At 45.3% G+C, this 21,049-nt stretch overlaps 1 protein-coding gene across 1 annotated transcript in view; it reads right to left on the bottom strand.

The window, feature by feature from the left end:
* The window catches only part of LOC124789372 (adenylate cyclase type 2), a 278,181-nt gene extending 267,912 nt beyond the window's left edge, over positions 1-10,269 (bottom strand). Inside the window, exon 1 of the mRNA XM_047256703.1 lies at positions 10,078-10,269. Within this exon, the coding sequence (XP_047112659.1) occupies positions 10,078-10,212 (135 nt within the window). The 5' untranslated portion in view covers positions 10,213-10,269. The remainder of the gene's footprint in view (positions 1-10,077) is intronic.
* Positions 10,270-21,049: the final 10,780 nt, after the last annotated feature.

Genomic DNA, 21,049 nt, shown 5'->3' with positions numbered 1-21,049 from the left:
CTTTCGAATGTTTCCACACAGTTGCACTGTCATAGGTACCCTAAGATAGTTTGATGCTTCAGGTTTTCTACATAGTTCCCCACTCACTTGAGTACAACGTACAGAAAGTTCATACAACTCATGTGAAACTGCCAGAAAAGTCTTTCTTTGGGATTTTATTCAACTCGCTCGTCACACTGATTTGAATTTCGGTATGTCGTCAAAGTGTCGACCCTTCATATGAAGTTCTACACCTTGTCGTCTTGTGGTAGGTTATTACAGAAAGCACCAAGCCTCTTTACCTTTGATAACTTTTTCATGAAAAGAAAAGTCCACGTTTTCAATTTCAGCCGATGCAGGAGTAGGCGCATCATCGTTTTTGTTCTGGAGTCTAAGCGTGCGACGAAAACTTGGCACACACTTATCTCATCTTCAAAACATTATGGAGAATATCTTGAACGCTTGATTCGGAGTTGTTGCTCCACTGCGAGTTGTGACACTACAACGTTGGCACACCAACGGCAGCACTTCCGCTACTGAACACGGCCTGCTCACAGCTGACTGGCGCATCTGTTGTTTACAGTTGTTATTTCAAGCTGCCACCGTAGCTAATGGACGGCCACTGCTTATATGCCAGGAGTAAAATCAGTTTCAGAATGGCCTTGGCGTCACTCTACAGCTTTCGTCCTTCCCCTCTCCCCCAACTTCCCTCCTTGATTCCTCATGATGGACCCCATGTCACAACATTACAGAAAAATAACATCAGAGAAGAGTTAGTAACACTTACATTTATATTCCATGTTAAATTTTTCGTAAGACGCTTTTCTTACTGTTACCAGTCTTCATTTTACATCTCCTCTACTTCGGCCGTCGTCATTTTCCTGCCGAAATATTTTATCTCAAACTAATTCTCTCAGCATCACCTGATCACTTTCTACTACATTCCATTGCTCTAGTTTTATTTTTGTTGATGTTCTCATACAATATCTTTTAGAGAAACTATATTTCTTTTCAACTGCTCTTCGAAGTTCTTCGCCGTCTCTGACAGAAGTGCTATGTCATCGGCAAATCTTGAATTTTTATTTCTTCTGTCTGACCTTTAATTTCCTTTCCAAATTTGTCTTTGGTTTCCTTTACTACTTGCTAAATGTATAGATTAATAGCATCGGCGACAGGCTACACCCCTCTCTCACTCGCTTCTCAACTTCTACTTCCATTTCAAGTCCTTCGACTCTTACAAGTGCAGTGTGTTACTGTACATGTTGAACGAGCCTTTCGCTCTCTGTTCTTTACCCCTCCGCTGTTCATAATTTCGAAGAACGTATCCATTCAATAATTTCGAAAGCTTTCTGTAACTGTGCAAATGCTATAAACGTAGGTTTGCCTTTCGTCAGTCTATAATGTAAGGTAAGTAGCAGAGTCAGTAATGTTTCGCGTGTTTGTTCATTACTGAGAAATCCAAACTAATCTTCCTCACGGACGGCTGCCACTAATCGTTCGCTTCTTCTGTAAATAATTTGTGTCTGTATTACGCAACACTGACTTCATAACCTGGTGGTTCTGTAATATTCATAGCTGCCAGCACCTGCTTTGTTTGTCATTGGCATTATTTCATTGATCTTGATGTCTATCTGTATTTCACCTGACTCTTACGTGCAACCGACGATATTTAATTATTACAAACCAGTTTAAATCGGTCGGTATACTGCATTTCTAATTGTAAGTTTGCAGCTTATCTGAATCATCGTCTGCTGAACACATTCTGTAGACGAAGGATTTAGATGTCGATCATGAGCACAATTTAATACAACGCTGTGTGTTATTTAAACGGTAAATTTCGTAAATTACAGCTTTCTTTCGTAGATGTTGAAACAGATTTTGTGAAATTTTCTGCAGAATATTAGTTCAACATTGAGAAGTTGTGTCACAAGCTATCGTCACGTCTTTCACACAGCTAAATGTTAGCCACATAGTTTATGAAATGCACGTTAATTCACTATAACGTTAAATCACGATAACGTGCTACACTCCTTAACGTAATTAGTGATGCATGTCACTGATTTCGTAGCACACCGTGAACCGAATATTACAGTGACTGGAGTGTACTAGAATAGCGTTCAATTTGCTTTGTGGCAGCTGGTAGAACAGGAGCAGGTTGTACGTCTAAAATCGCCATCTTTTCAGAGATCTACTGCCTTCAGGATACTACGCACTCTACACAATACAGGGTGATTCAAAAAGAATACCACAACTTTAGGAATTTAAAACTCTGCAACGACAAAAGGCAGAGCTAAGCACTATCTGTCGGCGAATTAAGGGAGCTATAAAGTTTCATTTAGTAGTACATTTGTTCGCTTGAGGCGCTGTTGACTAGGCGTCAGCGTCAGTTGATGCTAAGATGGCGACCGCTCAACAGAAAGCTTTTTGTGTTATTGAGTACGGCAGAAGTGAATCGACGACAGTTGTTCAGCGTGCATTTCGATAGGTGTATTAAACGTTGGTATAAACAGTTTACAGAGGATGGGTGTTTGTGCAAAGGGAAAAATTCTGGACGGCCGAGAACGAGTGATGAAAATGTAGCACGCATCCAGCAAGCATTTGTTCGCAGCCCAGGAAAATCGACTCGCAGAGCTAGCAGAGAGCTGCAAATTCCACAATCAACTGTATGGAGAGTCCTACGAAAAAGGTCAGTTATGAAACCTTATCGTCTGAAATTGGTTCAAGCACTGTCTGCAGCTGATAAGATTAAAAGAATCGATTTCTGTGATTTTATCCTTGCTCAAATGGAAACAGATGAATCTTTCGTTTCAAAGATTGTGTTTAGTGATGAAGCAACTTTCCACACTAACGGGAAAGTCAACCGTCACAATGTCTGTAAATGGGGCACTGAGAATCCGCGGGAAACAACTCAGTATGAACGTGACTCGCCTAAGGTGAACGTTTTCTGTGCCATTTCAGCCAATAAAGTTTTTGGTCCCTTTTTCTTCGAAGGTGCTACTGTAACTGGACTACAGTATCTGGAGATGTTAGAGAATTGGCTGTTCCCTCTGCTCGAACAAGAAGCACAACAATTCATATTACAGCAGGATGGAGCGCCACCACATTGGCACTTATCTGTCCGTAACTACCTGAAAGTCAACTACCCGAGGCGATGGATCGGCCGCCAGGCAGCCCGTGACAGAGCACTTCATCACTGGCCTCCAAGAAGCCCTGATCTTACCCCCTGCGATTTTTTCTTATGGGGGTATGTTAAGGATATGGTGTTTCGGCCACCTCTCCCAGCCACCAGTGATGATTTGAAACGAGAAATAACAGCAGCTATCCAAACTGTTACGCCTGATATGCTAAAGAGAGTGTGGAACGAGTTGGAGTATCGGGTTGATATTGCTCGAGTGTCTGGAGGGGGCCATATTGAACATCTCTGAACTTGTTTTTGAGTGAAAAAACCTTTTTAAATACTCTTTGTAATGATGTATAACGGAAGGTTATATTATGTTTCTTTCATTAAATACACATTTTTAAAGTTGTGGTATTCTTTTTGAATCACCCTGTATAGTGCCATTCAATGCCGAGCTGATAATATTGTCAATACAAAAATTGAAAATAAAATTGTAATTTTGACACTATTCTGTAACTGTTTACCACAAAATAATTACACTGCCTCAAAAAGAAATTGAAGCACGCAGAAGGGGAAGAGGAAACGAAATGAAACTTCACACTTAAGACGCTATGCGACGTTATTTCAGTGATTACGAAATCGAGTCATATTTACAACGGACTTAGAAGTATGAGCCCACTTATCAGCATGTCGTTGCTCCAGACAGGCGTGGGTGTATGCACTGATTCAGTTTGGAATGGTGTCACAAAGCCATTGTGTCATCTCGTGAGGCAAGCTGGCCATAAATGTTGTAACTGGTCCGTCATATAGTGGATAGTAGCGCTGGGACGGAGATGATGTCCGAGCTGAACCCTCACGTGCTATATGGGGGATGCTATATCGGGGACACATATACACTGCTGGCCACCGTAAATGCAACACCAAGAAAGACAAGAGGTAGCACAACAAAATTTATTTTGTAGATAACATGTTAACCAAGTATCACATGATTACGTTTACAGACGTCTGTGACATGTGGTTCCTGCCAGAATCAGTAGCCAGAGTTGCCGCCATTGTTGGAGATCACCGCTGCCACACGTCTCGGCATTGAGTCAAAGAGACGTTGGATGTGTTCCTGGGGTACAGCAGCCCAAGCAGCTTCCACACGTTGCCAAAGATCATCTGGTGTGGCGGCTGGGGGTGTAATCTGCGCCACTCGTTGAGCAACCATGGACCACATGTTTTCTGTCGGCGAAAGATCCGGAGAGCGAGCCGGCCAGGGAAGCACTTCAATCTGGTTATTGACGAAGAACCTTTGGACAATGCGTGCCACGTGTGGTCGCGCATTATCCTGTTGAAATATGGCTGTGGCCGAGCCCTGAAGGTAAGGAAGGACAACTGGCTCCAGCACCTCGGATATGTAGCGCCGGCTATTTAAAGTACCGGCAATGCGTACTAGAGGCGTGCGAGAGTAATACCCAATACCGCCACATACCATAATACCCGGTGCAAGACCAGTGTGGCGGTGCATAATGCAGCTGTCCAGCATCCTCTCTCCACGGTGTCTCCACACTCGAATCCGACCATCGTGGTGCTGCAGACAGAAGCGTGCCTCGTCAGTAAAGACAACGTCATTCCATTCTGCCGTCCACATCCGTCTGTCATCACACCATTGGCGACGGAGACGTCTGTGGTTCTGCGTCAATGGTAGACGAAGCAATGGACGTCTTGCGGACAGACCACTCTGCTGTAAACGGCGTCGAATGGTACGCGCAGACACTGGATGATGCGTTACAGACGCAATGTGCTGTGCTATGGTTCGGGATGTCACTGAGCGATCCGTCACTGCCATGCGCACAATTTGCCTATCAGCACGTGCAGTGGTGCACCGAGGTGAATGCGATCGACCACGTCGGTCCGTCGTACCCTCATGCATCCAACGGTCACATATCCGCATTACAGTTGTTTGGTTTCGTCCAACACGACTAGCGATTTCTCTGTATGATAATCCACAATCTCGGTAAGCCACTATCCTTCCTTTGTCGAACTCGGATACTTGATCAAACGATGTTCGCTGTTGTCTACGAGGCATAACTGATCGTCTTGTGAAACAACCACAAGGTAAACACACGTGCCGAACGTACACTCGTCGAAATCGCCAAGCCTTAAATGGCGCTATGAGGTGGCGCCACAGGCACGCGTGATGTGCGTCTGCGCTGAAATTCTAATCAGTTGCATATCTCATCGCTGCAAACCCATGGTGTACATTTCACTTGATTCGGATGCTTCCTTCAGGGTGTTGCATTTACGGTGGCCAGCACTGTAGGAACCTTGCTGGCCTTGGCAGTACCTCAACGTCACACAGACAGTTCATAGAGAGCCATGCCACGTGTGAACGAGGACCGTGCTGGTCAAAAATGATGCCACGGTACTTTAGCACGAGAGGTAACACATGAGTGCGCAGGACGTCTGTCTGCCATCGGAGTTCCTTCAATCGGTACAAGGAGCGACCGGGAATCGAACCCCCACGACTTCAAGTTTCAAATGGTTCAAATGGCTCTGAGCACTATGGGACTCAACTGCTGAGGTCATTAGTCCCCTAGAACTTAGAACTGGTTAAACCTAACTAACCTAAGGACATCACAAACATCCATGCCCGAGGCAGGATTCGAACCTGCGACCGTAGCGGTCTTGCGGTTCCAGACTGCAGCGCCTTTAACCGCACGGCCACTTCGGCCGGCGACTTCAAGGTCAACAGTGTCGTACTCTCCAACACATCGGATGAATGGCACCTATCTACAAGCAACAGCCATTGTCATATGGAGAAGTGAAGAACCGCGATCATCGCTAACCGTAATGCGACGCTATTCATCGGCAGTCCAGGGTTCCCAGTCACCGCACACCCTAACACAGCCGTTTGTGGTGTGGCGCTACTGACAGCCTATGCAGGGCACAATATTCCCTTGTCTGGCTGCTGCTAATCTCTGACCAATGGGGCAGGATGGCACAGAATGTTGTAAGGAGTCAATAACTTACTCTCAGATGCCAGGAGCAGGCGTGAAGGCGTTACGATTTTCTGGGTGCAGAATACGGCGATCCTCGCTCGTGGGTGTCAGACGTGGTCGGAGGAAAACCGGAAGACTTTATGCCTGCCCTCACGTTCCCATGCAGTCCAACACTGGGCCACTGGCACATCTGAATACCTCATAAATCTGGATACTGCACGATCCGACCAGCTGGCCGAACGGAGGTCCACCCAGCGTATGACAATGTTCACGCCCGTAATATACCCCAACAGCCCTGTTAGCACTCTGCCGTCCGGAGGCACCACAGTGGTGCCGTGCGTGAAATAGCGGTCAACGGCCGGCGACACCACAGTGGTGTCGTGTGCATAGTGTCGCTCAGTGGCCGGCGACACCACAGTGGTGTAGTGAGTATAGTATCGCGCTGTGGCCGGCTACAGCAGTTTAGTATCTTTTACATTCTGTTGGCGTTTTGTTTAGGTAACAATAAGTTACAAAGGTCCACAAGTTCTTTGTATTTATAAGTTCCTGTGCCCTTTCATCATGGTAGACGAAAGAGACGGTACGATTGTTTACGATGAATGCGTGGAGCAAAACTTGGAGGTTGCCACTACGTGTGGTGTCACCGCCAGACACCACACTTGCTAGGTGGTAGCCTTTAAATCGGCCGCAGTCACTTAGTATACGTCGGACTCGCTTGTCGCAACTATCAGTGATTGCAGACCGAGCGCCGCCACACGGCAGGTCTAGAGAGACTTCCTAGCACTCGCCCCAGTTGTACAGCCGACTTTGCTAGCGATGGTTCACTGACAAAAAACGCTCTCATTTGCCGAGACGATAGTTAGCATAGCCTTCAGCTACGTCATTTGTGACGACCTAGCAAGGCGCCATTACCAGTTACTATTGATGCTGTAAAACATGTACCGTCAACAGCGATGTTCACCAATTATGGATTAAAGTTAAGTATTCCAGCAGCTACGTATTATTTTTGTTAGCCTCATTTCCTTGTCCTGTTCCAGACCTCACGCCAGCCTGCGTGAGCTTAAATGCGTGCCTTTCGGCTTCCTGTCATAGTGGATTGGCTGTCTTGCCAGTCCACAACACTACATCACGCACGTCTCATAATTATTCGGTTGACAGACTTTCGGGTCACATAAAGCAACACCAACTAACAAGCCTACGTATTTCCGAGAGGAATAAAAGAAAACGAAGAAACTGCCATGTACGGTCAAAAAAAAAAAAAAAAAAAAGGAACAACAAACCTAATGTGCAAGTCTTATGGAGTTGCGTTACATCTTGGAGACTATTTTGCTGAATATCATATGAAAGAGAAATTCTAAGCCCCAGAGACAATGCAAATAAACAGATATGTGAAACAAACGAATTTTGTATTTATTTACGTATGTATATTTTCGAAATTTCATAAAAGTAGGGGAACGTGGTTGATAACTTATGAGACCTAACGATGAGATTAGTAAAACGTAACATTTTCCGACAATCTCAAGAACGGCCGGCGACAAGCCAAGTAATTCGAATTAGCGCTGCCGGCGCCGAGCAAATAAATTTGTACGAGGCGTGCGGGCGGCAAAGTGTTAACAACACTACAGACGGACAGCGCTAATGCATTCTGGTGGCTGGGCTAATGGACACAGAGAATTTACATTTCTTGTCATTCACACACATGCCAACATGTCAATGGTGTATGCATCTATGAAGTTACATTGATATCCGACCATATCTTATGGATGCTTCACTTTTTGTATCAGGCAGTATATTACTGCCGAGTTTCGCACATACACTCACAGACATCCACTTTGAGCAAGCCCTTATCCGCAAAGCCAATAATACTATTGATATGGGCGTATACAAAGGGTGTAATGGATATACACTCATGCTCATAAATTAAGGATAATTGCAGAATGTGGTGCCACACAGCGTGGCTCTACAGAAAACTAGCGCTAATAGCATAGGCACACAGGGAACACACACAACACAGATCTGGTAGTCCATGGTATTGGTGATGAGTTGAGAAAAACGTATCGAACCACATGTGCTACAAAACGCCACTGTTTCCTGCGCATGTACCACGACATCAGTATGGGATATGATCACCATGCACACGTACACAGGCCGCACAACGGGTTAGCATACTCTGGATCAGGTGGTCGAGCAGCTGCTAGAGTATAGCCTTCCATTCTTGCACCAGTGCCTGTCGGAGCTCCTGAAGTGTCATAGGGGTTTGAAGACGTGCAGCGATACGTCGACCGAGAGCATCCCAGACGTGCTCGATGGGGTTTAGGTCTGGAGAACAGGTAGGCCACTCCATTCGGCTGATATCTCCTGTTTCGAGGTACTGCTCCACGATGCCAGCTCGGTGGGGCCGTGCGTTATTATCCATCAGGAGGAAGGTCGGACCCATTGCAACCCTGAAAAGGCGGGCATACTGGTGCAAAACGACGTCGCGATAAACCTGACCTGTTACAGTTCCTTTGTCACAGACATGCAGAGGTGTATGTATATCAATCATAATCCCACCCCACACCATCAAACCACGACCTCCACACAGGTCCTTTTCAGGGACGCTAAGGAGTTGGTTTCTGGTTCCTGGTTCACGCCAGATGAAAACCCGGCGAGAATCACGGTTCAGACTATACCTGGACTCGTCCATGAACATAACCTGGGACCACTGTTCCAATGACCATGTACTGTGTTCTTGACACCAGACTTTACAGCTTCTCCTGTGACCAGAGGTCTGTGGAATGCGCCTTGCAGGTCTCCGGGCGAATAAACCATGTCTGTTCAATCGTCTGTAGACTGTGTGTCTGGAGACAACTGTTCGAGTGACTGCGATAAAATTCAGAGCAAGGCAACCTGCAGCACTCCGTGGCCGACTGCAGGCACTGATGGTGAAATATTGGTCTTCTTGTGGTGTTGTACAGTGTGGACCTCCCGTACTGTAACGCCTGGTCACGTTTTCTGTCTGTCGGAATCGTTTCCGTAATCTTGAAATCACACTTCGTGGCACACGGTGGGCCCGTACTACGACCTGCTGTGTTTGACCAGCTTCCAGTCGCCCTAGTATCTTACCCCTCATAACGGCCTCAGTATGTGTTCTTTGAGCCATTTTTAACAAATAGTCACCATTAGCACGTCTGAAAACGTATGCACACTTACTCGCTGCACCGTACTCTGACATGCACCAACACACCTCTGCGTATGAGGCCTACTTCCAGCACCACCGTGCTACGGCTGCAGGTCAAATGCACCGCATGGTCATACCCTGAGGTGATTTAAACCCGCAAACCACCCACCAGAGCGTTTTTTTCACCATGTATCATCATTATCCTTAATTTATGAGCATGATTGCAAGTGTAGATACTTTCTTATGAGGTACCTTCATATGTACATACATTACTGCGTTGGCTTTTTTCTGCGTCTAACAGTCTTCTTGCAAACACGTCACGTAACTTACTACTTGATGTTCTGAGCACGGTCGCAACTGCACCATTAAGTGGACTACCAAAAATGGCTCTGAGCACTATGGGACTTAACAGCTATGGTCATCAGTCCCCTAGAATTTAGAACTACTTAAACGTAACTAATCTAAGGACATCACACAACACCCAGTCATCACGAGGCAGAGAAAATCCCTGACCCCGCCGGGAATCGAACCCGGGAAACCGGGCGCGTAAGTGGACTACCCCTATCAATTTTGACTAAGCGTTCTGTGTCCAGACATCCACGTTTCAACACCTGACACACTGCCCAGGGGTAAATACAGTAATGGCTTGCTTTTGCTACATGTGCTTGCAGGTACTAAACAACCTAATCGTTATTATTATTATTATTAATCTGCAAAAGACGTAAATACTGATGAAATGCCGTTCAGTACACCGTCCTCAGACATCTGCACTTATACCCAGTACACACAAGCCTTGAGCACTAAGTGGAGTGTAATGAGCGCAGCAGTGCACCGACCTCTGCGGCGATGTAGGCGGGGATGACGCTGAGCAGCAGCTGCTCCTGCTGCTCCTTCTCGCACTCCAGCTTGATGCGGGACTCGATACAGGTGCGCGTGCCCTCGAACGTGTGCTGGTGCGCCGCCTCCGTCATGTGTCGGTAGTAGAGGCCGGTGCCGCCCGCGCACGCCAGCAGCAGCGCCTCCGCCAACAGCTGGAACAACACAACATGTGAGTAGGCTGTTTAGGTCTTTGTGTTGGTAACGCCACGTAGCGCTCTGTATGAAAATCACTGGCTGTGCTGTGTGCAGTCTGTGGCTGGTTTGCATTGTTGTTGGCTATTGTAGTGATGGGCAGTTGGCTGTTAACAGCGCGTAGCGTTGCGCAGTTGGAGGTGAGCCGCCAGCAGTGGTGGATGTGGGGTGAGAGATGGCGGAGTTTTGAGAGCGGATGATCTGGACGTGTGTCCATCAGAGAGAGTAATTTTGTAAGACTGGATGTCATGAACTGATATATATATATATACACTCCTGGAAATTGAAATAAGAACACCGTGAATTCATTGTCCCAGGAAGGGGAAACTTTATTGACACATTCCTGGGGTCAGATACATCACATGACCACACTGACAGAACCACAGGCACATAGACACAGGCAACAGAGCATGCACAATGTCGGCACTAGTACAGTGTATATCCACCTTTCGCAGCAATGCAGGCTGCTATTCTCCCATGGAGACGATCGTAGAGATGCTGGATGTAGTCCTGTGGAACGGCTTGCCATGCCATTTCCACCTGGCGCCTCAGTTGGACCAGCGTTCGTGCTGGACGTGCAGACCGCGTGAGACGACGCTTCATCCAGTCCCAAACATGCTGAATGGGGGACAGATCCGGAGATCTTGCTGGCCAGGGTAGTTGACTTACACCTTCTAGAGCACGTTGGGTGGCACAGGATACATGCGGACGTGCATTGTCCTGTTGGAACAGCAAGTTCCCTTGCCGGTCTAGGAATGGTAGAACGATGGGTTCGATGACGGTTTGGATGTACCGTGCACTATTCAGTGTCCCCTCGACGATCACCAGTGGTGTACGGCCAGTGTAGGAGATCGCTCCCCACACCATGATGCCGGGTGTTGGCCCTGTGTGCCTCGGTCGTATGCAGTCCTGATTGTGGTGCTCACCTGCACGGCGCCAAACACGCATACGACCATCATTGGCACCAAGGCAGAAGCGACTCTCATCGCTGAAGACGACACGTCTCCATTCGTCCCTCCATTCACGCCTGTCGCGACACCACTGGAGGCGGGCTGCACGATGTTGGGGCGTGAGCGGAAGACGGCCTAACGGTGTGCGGGACCGTAGCCCAGCTTCATGGAGACGGTTGCGAATGGTCCTCGCCGATACCCCAGGAGCAACAGTGTCCCTAATTTGCTGGGAAGTGGCGGTGCGGTCCCCTACGTCACTGCGTAGGATCCTACGGTCTTGGCGTGCATCCGTGCGTCGCTGCGGTCCGGTCCCAGGTCGACGGGCACGTGCACCTTCCGCCGACCACTCGCGACAACATCGATGTACTGTGGAGACCTCACGCCCCACGTGTTGAGCAATTCGGCGGTACGTCCACCCGGCCTCCCGCATGCCCACTATACGCCCTCGCTCAAAGTCCGCCAACTACACATACGGTTCACGTCCACGCTGTCGCGGCATGCTACCAGTGTCAAAGACTGCGATGGAGCTCCGTATGCCACGGCAAACTGGCTGACACTGACGGCGGCGGTGCACAAATGCTGCGCAGCTAGCGCCATTCGACTGCCAACACCGCGGTTCCTGGTGTGTCCGCTGTGCCGTGCGTGTGATCATTGCTTGTACAGCCCTCTCGCAGTGTCCGGAGCAAGTATGGTGGGTCTGACACACCGGTGTCAATGTGTTCTTTTTTCCATTTCCAGGAGTGTATATATTATATGACGTTTGAACACTATTAAGGTAAATACATTGTTTGTTCTCTATCAAATTCTCTCATTTGCTAATTATGCCTATCAGTAGTTAGTGCCTTCAGTAGTTAGAATCTTTTATTTAGCTGGCGGCATTGGCGCTCACTGTATTGCAATAATTCGAGTAATGAAGATTTTTGTGAGGTAAGTGATTCATGAAAGGTATAGGTTATTGTTAGTCAGGGCCATTATTTTGTAGGGATTATTAAAAGTCAGATTGCGTTGCGCTAAAAATATTGTGTGTCAGTTTAGTGATGATCAGAATAAGTAAAGGGAGAAATGTCTGAGTACGTTCGGTTTTGCTCAGCTGTTTGAAAATCAAATAACGTAAAGGGTTTACCAGCACAATCATTCATAAATTTTGCTAAGGGGATGTTTCAAACACACCACACGCCGTGCCCTCATTCCAGTCACACGTCAACGCACAAAAGTGTGCGTCAGCTGCAAGACTTTACGACGGGGCGTCCGCAGTCTAAGCTTCGAGTGTATGTTTGCAGCGCCCATCGCAAGCGGGTTGTGGGACGTAATCTTCTCGGAACAGCTGAGTGCATAGCCAACCATGAAACACTCTTTGGGACTGCAGGCTTCCTCGGCGAATTTCATTGATGAAATCTTTCTGGATATACAGTAGTGTCGTTGTCTCGTTTTGTTGAAACGTTTCGAATAGCTCCTTGCCCGTCATTGGACTCTTGGCGTAGGAGTCTGCGGTTAAACGGCTATAAATGAAAGAACTGGATATAGACCCGACAGTCTGCCTGAAGATGAATAGTGAGACAGTCGTCAAAACAGTGCGCCAACGCGACGCCACGACTGAGTCGATAATCCGAGAAGATTTCATAAACGTAAACGTTATGTTTTCGACTCGATCACAGGACAAATAATTCACAATGCAGCCATGTTAATATTCGAGGTGTTAGAGGGCGATCAAATTGAATTTTCGGAGAAAAACCAATTCGTTAGCAGTTGTAAATACATATAAACACGTAATCCATTGCTGAACACTGAATTCTACTTTCTGCTTTTGCTTACTGATATATGTAGCATTTTGTGCTTTTTATATTGAAGGCTATTAGAGACTCTCTCTCTCTCTCTCTCTCTCTCTATATATATATATATATATATATATATATAGGGTGAGACGGCCATTGCGGCCATTGACCCTTTCCGTGAAGATGCGCAACCAGTCCCGAATTCCACGAGAATCAACAATCACTGCGAGTAGTGACGATAATGCGCAGGGACACTAAGTCAGTAACATGTGGTCAAGTTGGGATTTTGGATCGGTCAGGGACAGTGAACGGTTATCCGAGGCCGTCAAGACGACAGTTCGCAAGAAACGGAAAAATTCGGGCACAAATTTTCGACTTTCCCCACCGGTTAATTTCAATGTCGTTGTTCTTTTGAATAAAAATACGGAATCTTCATTGCAGTGACTTACTGATACGAATTAATTCGTACAAAACATGAAACAGAGACTTATGACAGTTATTGGCATTCTGTTCTGTCTGATATTCCCGTACACATACGTTTGTCTTATTGATACACAGTGAATTTACGCTACCACAACCAAACTTTAAACTTCCAAACTAATCTAGACTTCAGGCTATGCTACAAATCTGACTACAGCCACAACTTAAATCTTGCTCAAATGGTTGAAATGGCTCTGAACACTATGGGACTTAACTTCGGAGGTCATCAGTCCCCTAGAACTTAGAACTACTTAAACCTGACTAACCTAAGAACATCAGACACACCCGCGCGCGAGGCAGGATTCGAACCTGCGACCGTGGCGGTCTCACGGTTCCAGACTGTAGAGCCTAGAACCGCTCGGCCACTCCGGCCGGCTTAAATGCTGCCTTTAAGAGGAAATTATTAATGGCATTTCAACATACCAAGCAACAGAGCTGTATATATCCAGGAAAAAAAAACTCTCGTATGCAGAAAAAGTAGAAAATAAAGGTCGAGATGTCCGCTGCATGACAATAGTTCTTTTGTATCTGTCAGGATTATCCAAATTCCGTATCTGATAAGAAATCAAATGGTTCAAATGGCTTTGAGCACTATGGGACTTAACATCTGAGGTCTTCAGTGCCCTAGAACTTAGAACTACTTAAACCTAACTAACCTAAAGACATCACACACATCCATGCCCGAGGCAGGATTCGAACCTGCGACCGTAGCGGTCGCGCGGTTCCAGACTGAAGCGCCTAGAATCGCTCGGCCACTCCGGCCGGCCAGTCGTATCAATCCGTCACCGAACCGGTGTTTTAGACGAATTCATTATTATGTATTTCGATGTAAACAGCGTTACACTGCGAAACATTTTGTTAACAGGAACGCCTAAATGAGGCAAAAGCAGAATTGGGCCGTCCACAATACGCAAGTAAATCGTATATCAGGGGCGCAAAGACGTATCAGTTTAACAGCTGCTCATTGGCTGCCAAACGGCATCCTCACATTCGTTGGCCCCCACTTGGCACGAAGGCACATGACCAATACCTGCCCTACACAGCGGCCGAGCGAGGGGGCGCAGTGGTTAGCACGCTGGACTTCCATTCGAGAGAACGACGATACAAATCCGTTACCTCACCAACTTAAATTAGGGTTTGCCTGAGATCCCTAAATCCCTCCAGGCAAATGCTCGAATGGTTCTTTTTCCTGCTCGGTTGGCCGTGCGGTCTGACGTACGGCTTTCCGGGCGGGAAGGAGCGCCTGCTCCCCGGCACGAATCCGCCCGATGGACTTGGTGCCGAGGTCCGGTGAACCGGCCAGTCTGTGTATGGTTTTTAGGAGGTTTTCCATCTGCCTCGGCGAATGCGAGCTGGTTCCCTTTATTCCGCCTCAGTTACACTATGTCGGCGATTGCTGCGCAAACAAGTTTTCCACGTACGCGCACACCACCATTACTCTACCACGCAAACATAGGGGTTACACTCGTTTGGCGTGAGACGTTCCCTGGGGGGGTCCACCGGGGGCCGAACCGCACAATAACCCTGGGTTTGGTGTGGGGCGGCGGAGGGGTGAAGTGGACTGCGGTAGTCGTCGTGGGGTTGCGGACCACTGCGGCTGCGGCGGGGACGGAGCCTCTCCGTCGTTTCTAGGTCCCTGGTTAACATACAACATACAATGGTTCTTTTGGAAGGGCATATTTTCGTAATTCGAGCTTGTACTCCGTCTATAATGACCTCGCTGTCGACGGGACGTTAAACCCTAATCTTCGTTTCTTCCTATAAAACAAACAAGCGCAGTGCGAGGACGACCCTTTGCAAAGTCTCCAGTTTTGCACTGGTGAGGAATTTATCCCTAATACAATGATGTCTGTCTCTGAGGGGACTCGAAGCCGTTCACACACAGGAAACAGTCTCTTGCAAACAGAGACAATCTGTGGGAGGTGTTATTTGTCTAGACGGAACACATAGGTACTCCGCACGTGTTGTTAACCGCAGTGTCGGAGATATTCCCACGATAATATTCAAAAAGAACACGTGCTGTGTCAAACGTAAAGCAGGCGCTACAGGTGGTCGCTTCTGGGGACGAAACTCCTCAGGTTTCCAGCGACAGAGCTGCGAGTGAGGCGACCACTGGAACTGTCCATATACAGGGTGTTACAAAAAGGTACGGCCGAAACAGTCCTCACACACAAATAAAGAAAAGATGTTATGTGGACATGTGTCCGGAAACGCTTAATTTCCATGTTAGAGCTCATTTTAGTTTCGTTCTTCCACCTACGCTCAATGGAACACGTTATCATGATTTCATACGAGATACTCTACCTGCGCTGCTAGAACATGTGCCTTTACAAGTACGACAAAACATGTGGTTCATGTGCGATGGAGCTCCTGCACATTTCAGTCGAAGTGTTCGTACGCTTCTCAACAACAGATTCGGTGAACGATGGATTGGTAGAGGCGGACCAATTCTATGGCCTCCACGCTCTCCTGACCTCAACCCTCTTGACTTTCATTTGTGGGGGCATTTGAAAGCTCTTGTCTACGCAACCCGGGTACCAAATGTAGAGACTCTTCGTGCTCGTATTGTGGACGGCTGTGGTACAATACGCCATTCTGCAGGGCTGCATCAGCGCATCAGGGATTCCATGCGACGGAGGGTGGATGCATGTATCCTCGCTAACGGAGGGCATTTTGAACATTTCCTGTAACAAAGTGTTTGAAGTCACGCTGGTACGTTCTGTTGCTGTGTGTTTCCATGCCATGATTAATGTGATTTGAAGTGAATTAATAAAATGAGGTCTAACATGGAAAGTAAGCGTTACCGGACACATGTCCACATAACATATTTTCTTTCTTTGTGTGTGAGGAATGTTTCCTGAAAGTTTGGCCGTACCTTTTTGTAACACCCTGTAGATACCCTGTAGGTAAGCGCTAATACAGGTTCAACGCAGAATTCACAGAGATTGACAATATCCAGATACACCACACTATAAGAACTTTTATGCTGGGATTACTGGCGATAAGGTCTCCTCAGGATACTAGATACTTAAGAAATTAAGACAAGATAAAGTGGAATAAATATGGTAAGTAATTAGCTAGAATACATGACGATCTGTAATCATTTATTTAGCCGCTAGGTCCGGAAAACTGATAAAGAACTAAATGACTTCATTTAAAATACATAACGATTAAACTACACGCACGAGCAACGGAATACAATAGAGTAACAATAGCTTTGGACCCTGCCATTTCAACTGATAATGCTTGATTAACTTTCTTTTTAAATCGGGAATCGGAAATGATATCTTACATAGCCATTAGATATTATAATTCGAATGTATTCTTTGTACTATTATTATACATCGTAGAGTGTGATTCCTATTTATAAACTTGTTATGCTTCAGATCCCACTTAGGAACTTCTGGCCACACACAGTCTCACAACGTCCCCAGATACTTTTTTCAGTTTATTGTTTTATGGAAACGCTACGGACCAACAATTCAAGACGCAAAAATTCTGCACCATCTTCGGATACAATTTCTCCTTTTCAACGGAAATATGAGAAATATTCATTTGCCCAGTAATGACCGATTGATCTGTTTATAAAACTGCCAACGTGTGGCAGAATCTCATCTCACCATGGTGCATCACAGCCACATCACCGCACAATACGCTACAACACAAACCCAGCAATACATTTCATCGTGGCTCCTCAGCATGATTTCAGTCATCTCCATTTTGTGATCTCAGTTCTCAAGGAACAGTTCTTGCATACAATTGGGCTTTATTTCTTAAGGAGACATATAATTTTTAGAACAAATATGAAATGCGTCGACTTTTAAGATGCCTACAGACTTCGCGATGTAAAGACGAAAGAGATTTACTCACTTCCAGAATCCTGGTTGACAGTAGGCAGCAACTTACTATGATTCAATGAAATTACAAAACCCTCAAATTTGCATACAGTTTGTTGTTATTTAAATGGCGACCAGTTCATGAGTTTTGCCCATTATCAAGACATCCATGTAAGTCTTTCTACGCTCTAGTTTTATGACAGACTAGCTTGATAATGGACAGAAGTCCGAAACTGGTCGCCATTCAAATAAAAACAAACTTCTGTGCAGCTCGGGCGGTTTTGTAATATCACTGCAAGTGAACTACGATACCGGGGAAATAATTAGCATTCTGTGGATCAGAATGGCTGTTTTTTCTTTGTTTCTTTTTTGTGTATAGTAATCGTAGCTCGGAGCCTGGGAAAGGCATTCTGCCTAGGAAATGGTAATCCAAAATATTACTGAGCAAGCTTGGAAGCTATGAGATGGCAGCCCCAATACGAAGCTTAACCTGCGCAGCGCTCGTAACGCGGCCAGGACATTTTATGCATATTGGCGCACATCAACGACATGCCTCGAATAATGGATTTAGAGTGGAAGCAGGTCGTTGGATGCAGCTCGTGGCATACAGGACCTGTGATCGCTGAAAAGAAGAAGTTTCGGATCCTTTCTGGGGTACCTTTAACAGTCGTACGGCTCATTTCAAAGCAACTGAGGAGCGCGGCTTCGGAACTATTTTGCTTACACAGTTGCTAGCCAGAGAATCTGCGAGGTATCATTCAGTCTACAATGACACAGATAAAGTGAGCGACTCCCAGTTGTCAAGTCAAGGTTATTCCTTTACTGGCTGCCAGAGGATGGCCGCACTGCAGGGTTTAGGTAGGCTACACATCGGCGGAGGACACGTTATAAGCGTGTCTGGGCTTCTCAGGATATAGTCTAAATGCGTAATGTGATATTATTTTCTCTAATACGAAGCAGAAAGCGTTTTTCTTGCTATTCCAAAAGAAAGAGCGGATTAAATTTTTCAGCATTGTGACACCTTTCGTTGCACGCTTTACGACATTAGTCGGAGGCCAGTTAGATGGGCTAAAAACGGAATAGGTGCTTTCATTGTGTATCCTGTTCTCTTTAAAACACTACAGAAGTGTTTTGTCTGCTATTCTGATATAGACTGCTGATCTAATTGTCCAATTTTGTGTTATCTTCTTTGTGTGATACACCATGGGTGCCTTAAGAGTATTTCCTTGTCCTTCTGAAATGCTGCCGGAAGAGTTTGCTTGTCATTTTGATATAGGTTTCTAAAGTAACTGCTCGATTTCGGGGTATTTTTTTGTGTGATGTGCCACGAGAGTGTGGATCCAGTTAGAAGCCACTCAGATTGAACAAATATATCCGTAGTCTATCTTTTTCGTTGGTGGACGCGCCAGAAGAGATTTCGTCTACTATTCTAATGCAACTTATTGGGTTATGTCGTGGTGCTTACTTTGTCTGAAAGCCTACGTGGAGTCTACTACCTGGGAGCCATGATGTCATGGTCTGAAACAACTTTAAGGGGCTCCGGAACGCCCTATACTTGCAATGTTAAAATAACGCCTATAAATTACATCTTTCCTCACGAAGTATTTGAGGTAGGAAGTTGAACTTTTTACAGATTATTTATTGGAATATGGGCTACAACTTAACACAGGGATTTTACAAAATTTTAGTCCAGTTATTAAGGATGATTTTTTTTTCAATTGTAATGAAAATTCACAACATTTTTTTGCAATTTTTTATTTATATATTCAAAAATATACAGTTTTTTGGAAAAAGGCTGTGTTAAATTATGCAGAAGGTACTGTGTAACATTTACTGAAAGTTTGAAACAAATATGTTTGGAAGATCCTTAGAAAACATGTAATTAGTATGAGAAAATAAAAGTTTTGGGAATCGAGCGACAAAGATTGGATTAACTTTTTAGTGCATTCCAGGTCCATAGGATGGATTATCTTCATCCTCTGCAAACTCCTCCTCCAGCTTCCTCTTGTTCCTCCTCCTGTTTAATCTTGCTTGTATTTCTAGACTCTTTACAGCCCTGTCTGCAGCCCGAAGGCGTTCCTTGTCTAAAGCAAGCATCGCTCGTACCATGATAGAACCTATCTTCATTCCCATATTTCTAAATACCTTGCACCTCACAATGTTGCCATCATTGAAAGCCGCAACAGCATCATACACACCAAAGTGAAGTGTTTCTATTCCAACAAATACAGTCTTGGGGATTCTCGACCATATAACACTATTTACACTTTCATTGGGGTTTTGAGTTTTTCCGTGAATACACTTTTTCAACAGTTCAGGTGCTGCTAAGTCTCTGAAAATAGGTTTTATCACCTCCATTATTGCATGAGGCAGACTAAAATGTACCTGATGAATACGGACGTTAATAATAACACCATTTGACAGCAGTTTAACAGCGCCACAGTGGGTCACGCCCATGTAGAACACATTTCAAAAAAAATTTAAAAATAGTTGTAGTCTTCGGAATTGAATAAATTATATATCTATTAAAAGGTAATAGTCTGCAGATTCAGAAAACGCAAAAAAGTAAAAATTGAACTTTTCATGATTTTGAGCCTTTCCGGAGCCCCTTAAATTCGAACTCGACGATGGACTATCTAGCCCACGCTGAATCACCGCAGCTATTGTGTGTACGGTATCCTTTTTGCACATTTTCCTACATCTGCATTATTGCAACAAGTAATTTTTCCGATAAGCGTCACGTAATTGAGAATCTCAGTAGACTCCTGTATCCCAACATTTCCTTGCGCTTCTGGGGGATTGTTTGTCCTTGCCAAATCCCCCTGTTGATTAGGTATTATAAGCTGTGATTATCTGAATTTATATTTCTGTTTCCTTGTACCATAGAAGAGGTGCAGGATGTTAGACACATGTTCAATAAATGCCACGACAAATTCCAGCTGGTTGCTCGTAACTAGTTCCTATCCCCCGTTCCTGAAAATAATGCTGACCACTGTTTCTTGTAGACTAGAGTTCAAAAGCGCCTCACTAACATAGTTGATCTGTGCTTTATATGAACCAGAAAGACTCAAAGTGCTGAAATGTATACATGGGCTCTTAGCTCCCTATATCATTGCTTTAACCTTCTCTTTGTCGAATTTTTGTTTAACTGAATTACTAAGTAGTGTGTGTATGATCTCTGACTGACACCATTTATTCCCGTTTTTTAATTACAAAATAACGGAGTGTAACACTTCGGTTCAGTTTACAGTGATAAAACCTACAGAAAGAATAATTTAAAATTAAGAATAGAATTTTTAGAGGGGAAAATAGTATAGAATCAGCGTTCAGTAATGGCAGATCAAAATTATAGTGCATCAGCAAGTAGTTTAACGTCTAGTACAGCAAAGCCACAGAAGCTCCGTCTTGGAGAAGGCAGTAACGTTAAACTCTTATGATGAAAAACCTATAAAAAGGCCTGATCGTCATTATTGCCGCCTTTTTTCCTTGATTGTTTCGCTAAAGGGCGGGGAACCCGTGTCAGTCAGCGAGACAATAATTAGATTGGACTTTATCGTGTTAAGATTCACGATAAACTGTTAGAATATTACGGAGATTAAAAGTGATGTAGTGTACTATCTCTGACTGTTGGTAGCAACGGAGTATTAAGGGGATTTTAGGACTTAAGTGCTAGATTGGAACTTTACGGACATATAGACG

The sequence above is a fragment of the Schistocerca piceifrons genome, chromosome 3, assembly GCF_021461385.2.
Source record: "Schistocerca piceifrons isolate TAMUIC-IGC-003096 chromosome 3, iqSchPice1.1, whole genome shotgun sequence".
In the NCBI taxonomy this organism is placed as follows: domain Eukaryota; kingdom Metazoa; phylum Arthropoda; class Insecta; order Orthoptera; family Acrididae; genus Schistocerca; species Schistocerca piceifrons.
This window is presented reverse-complemented; position numbering and strand designations above follow the sequence as displayed.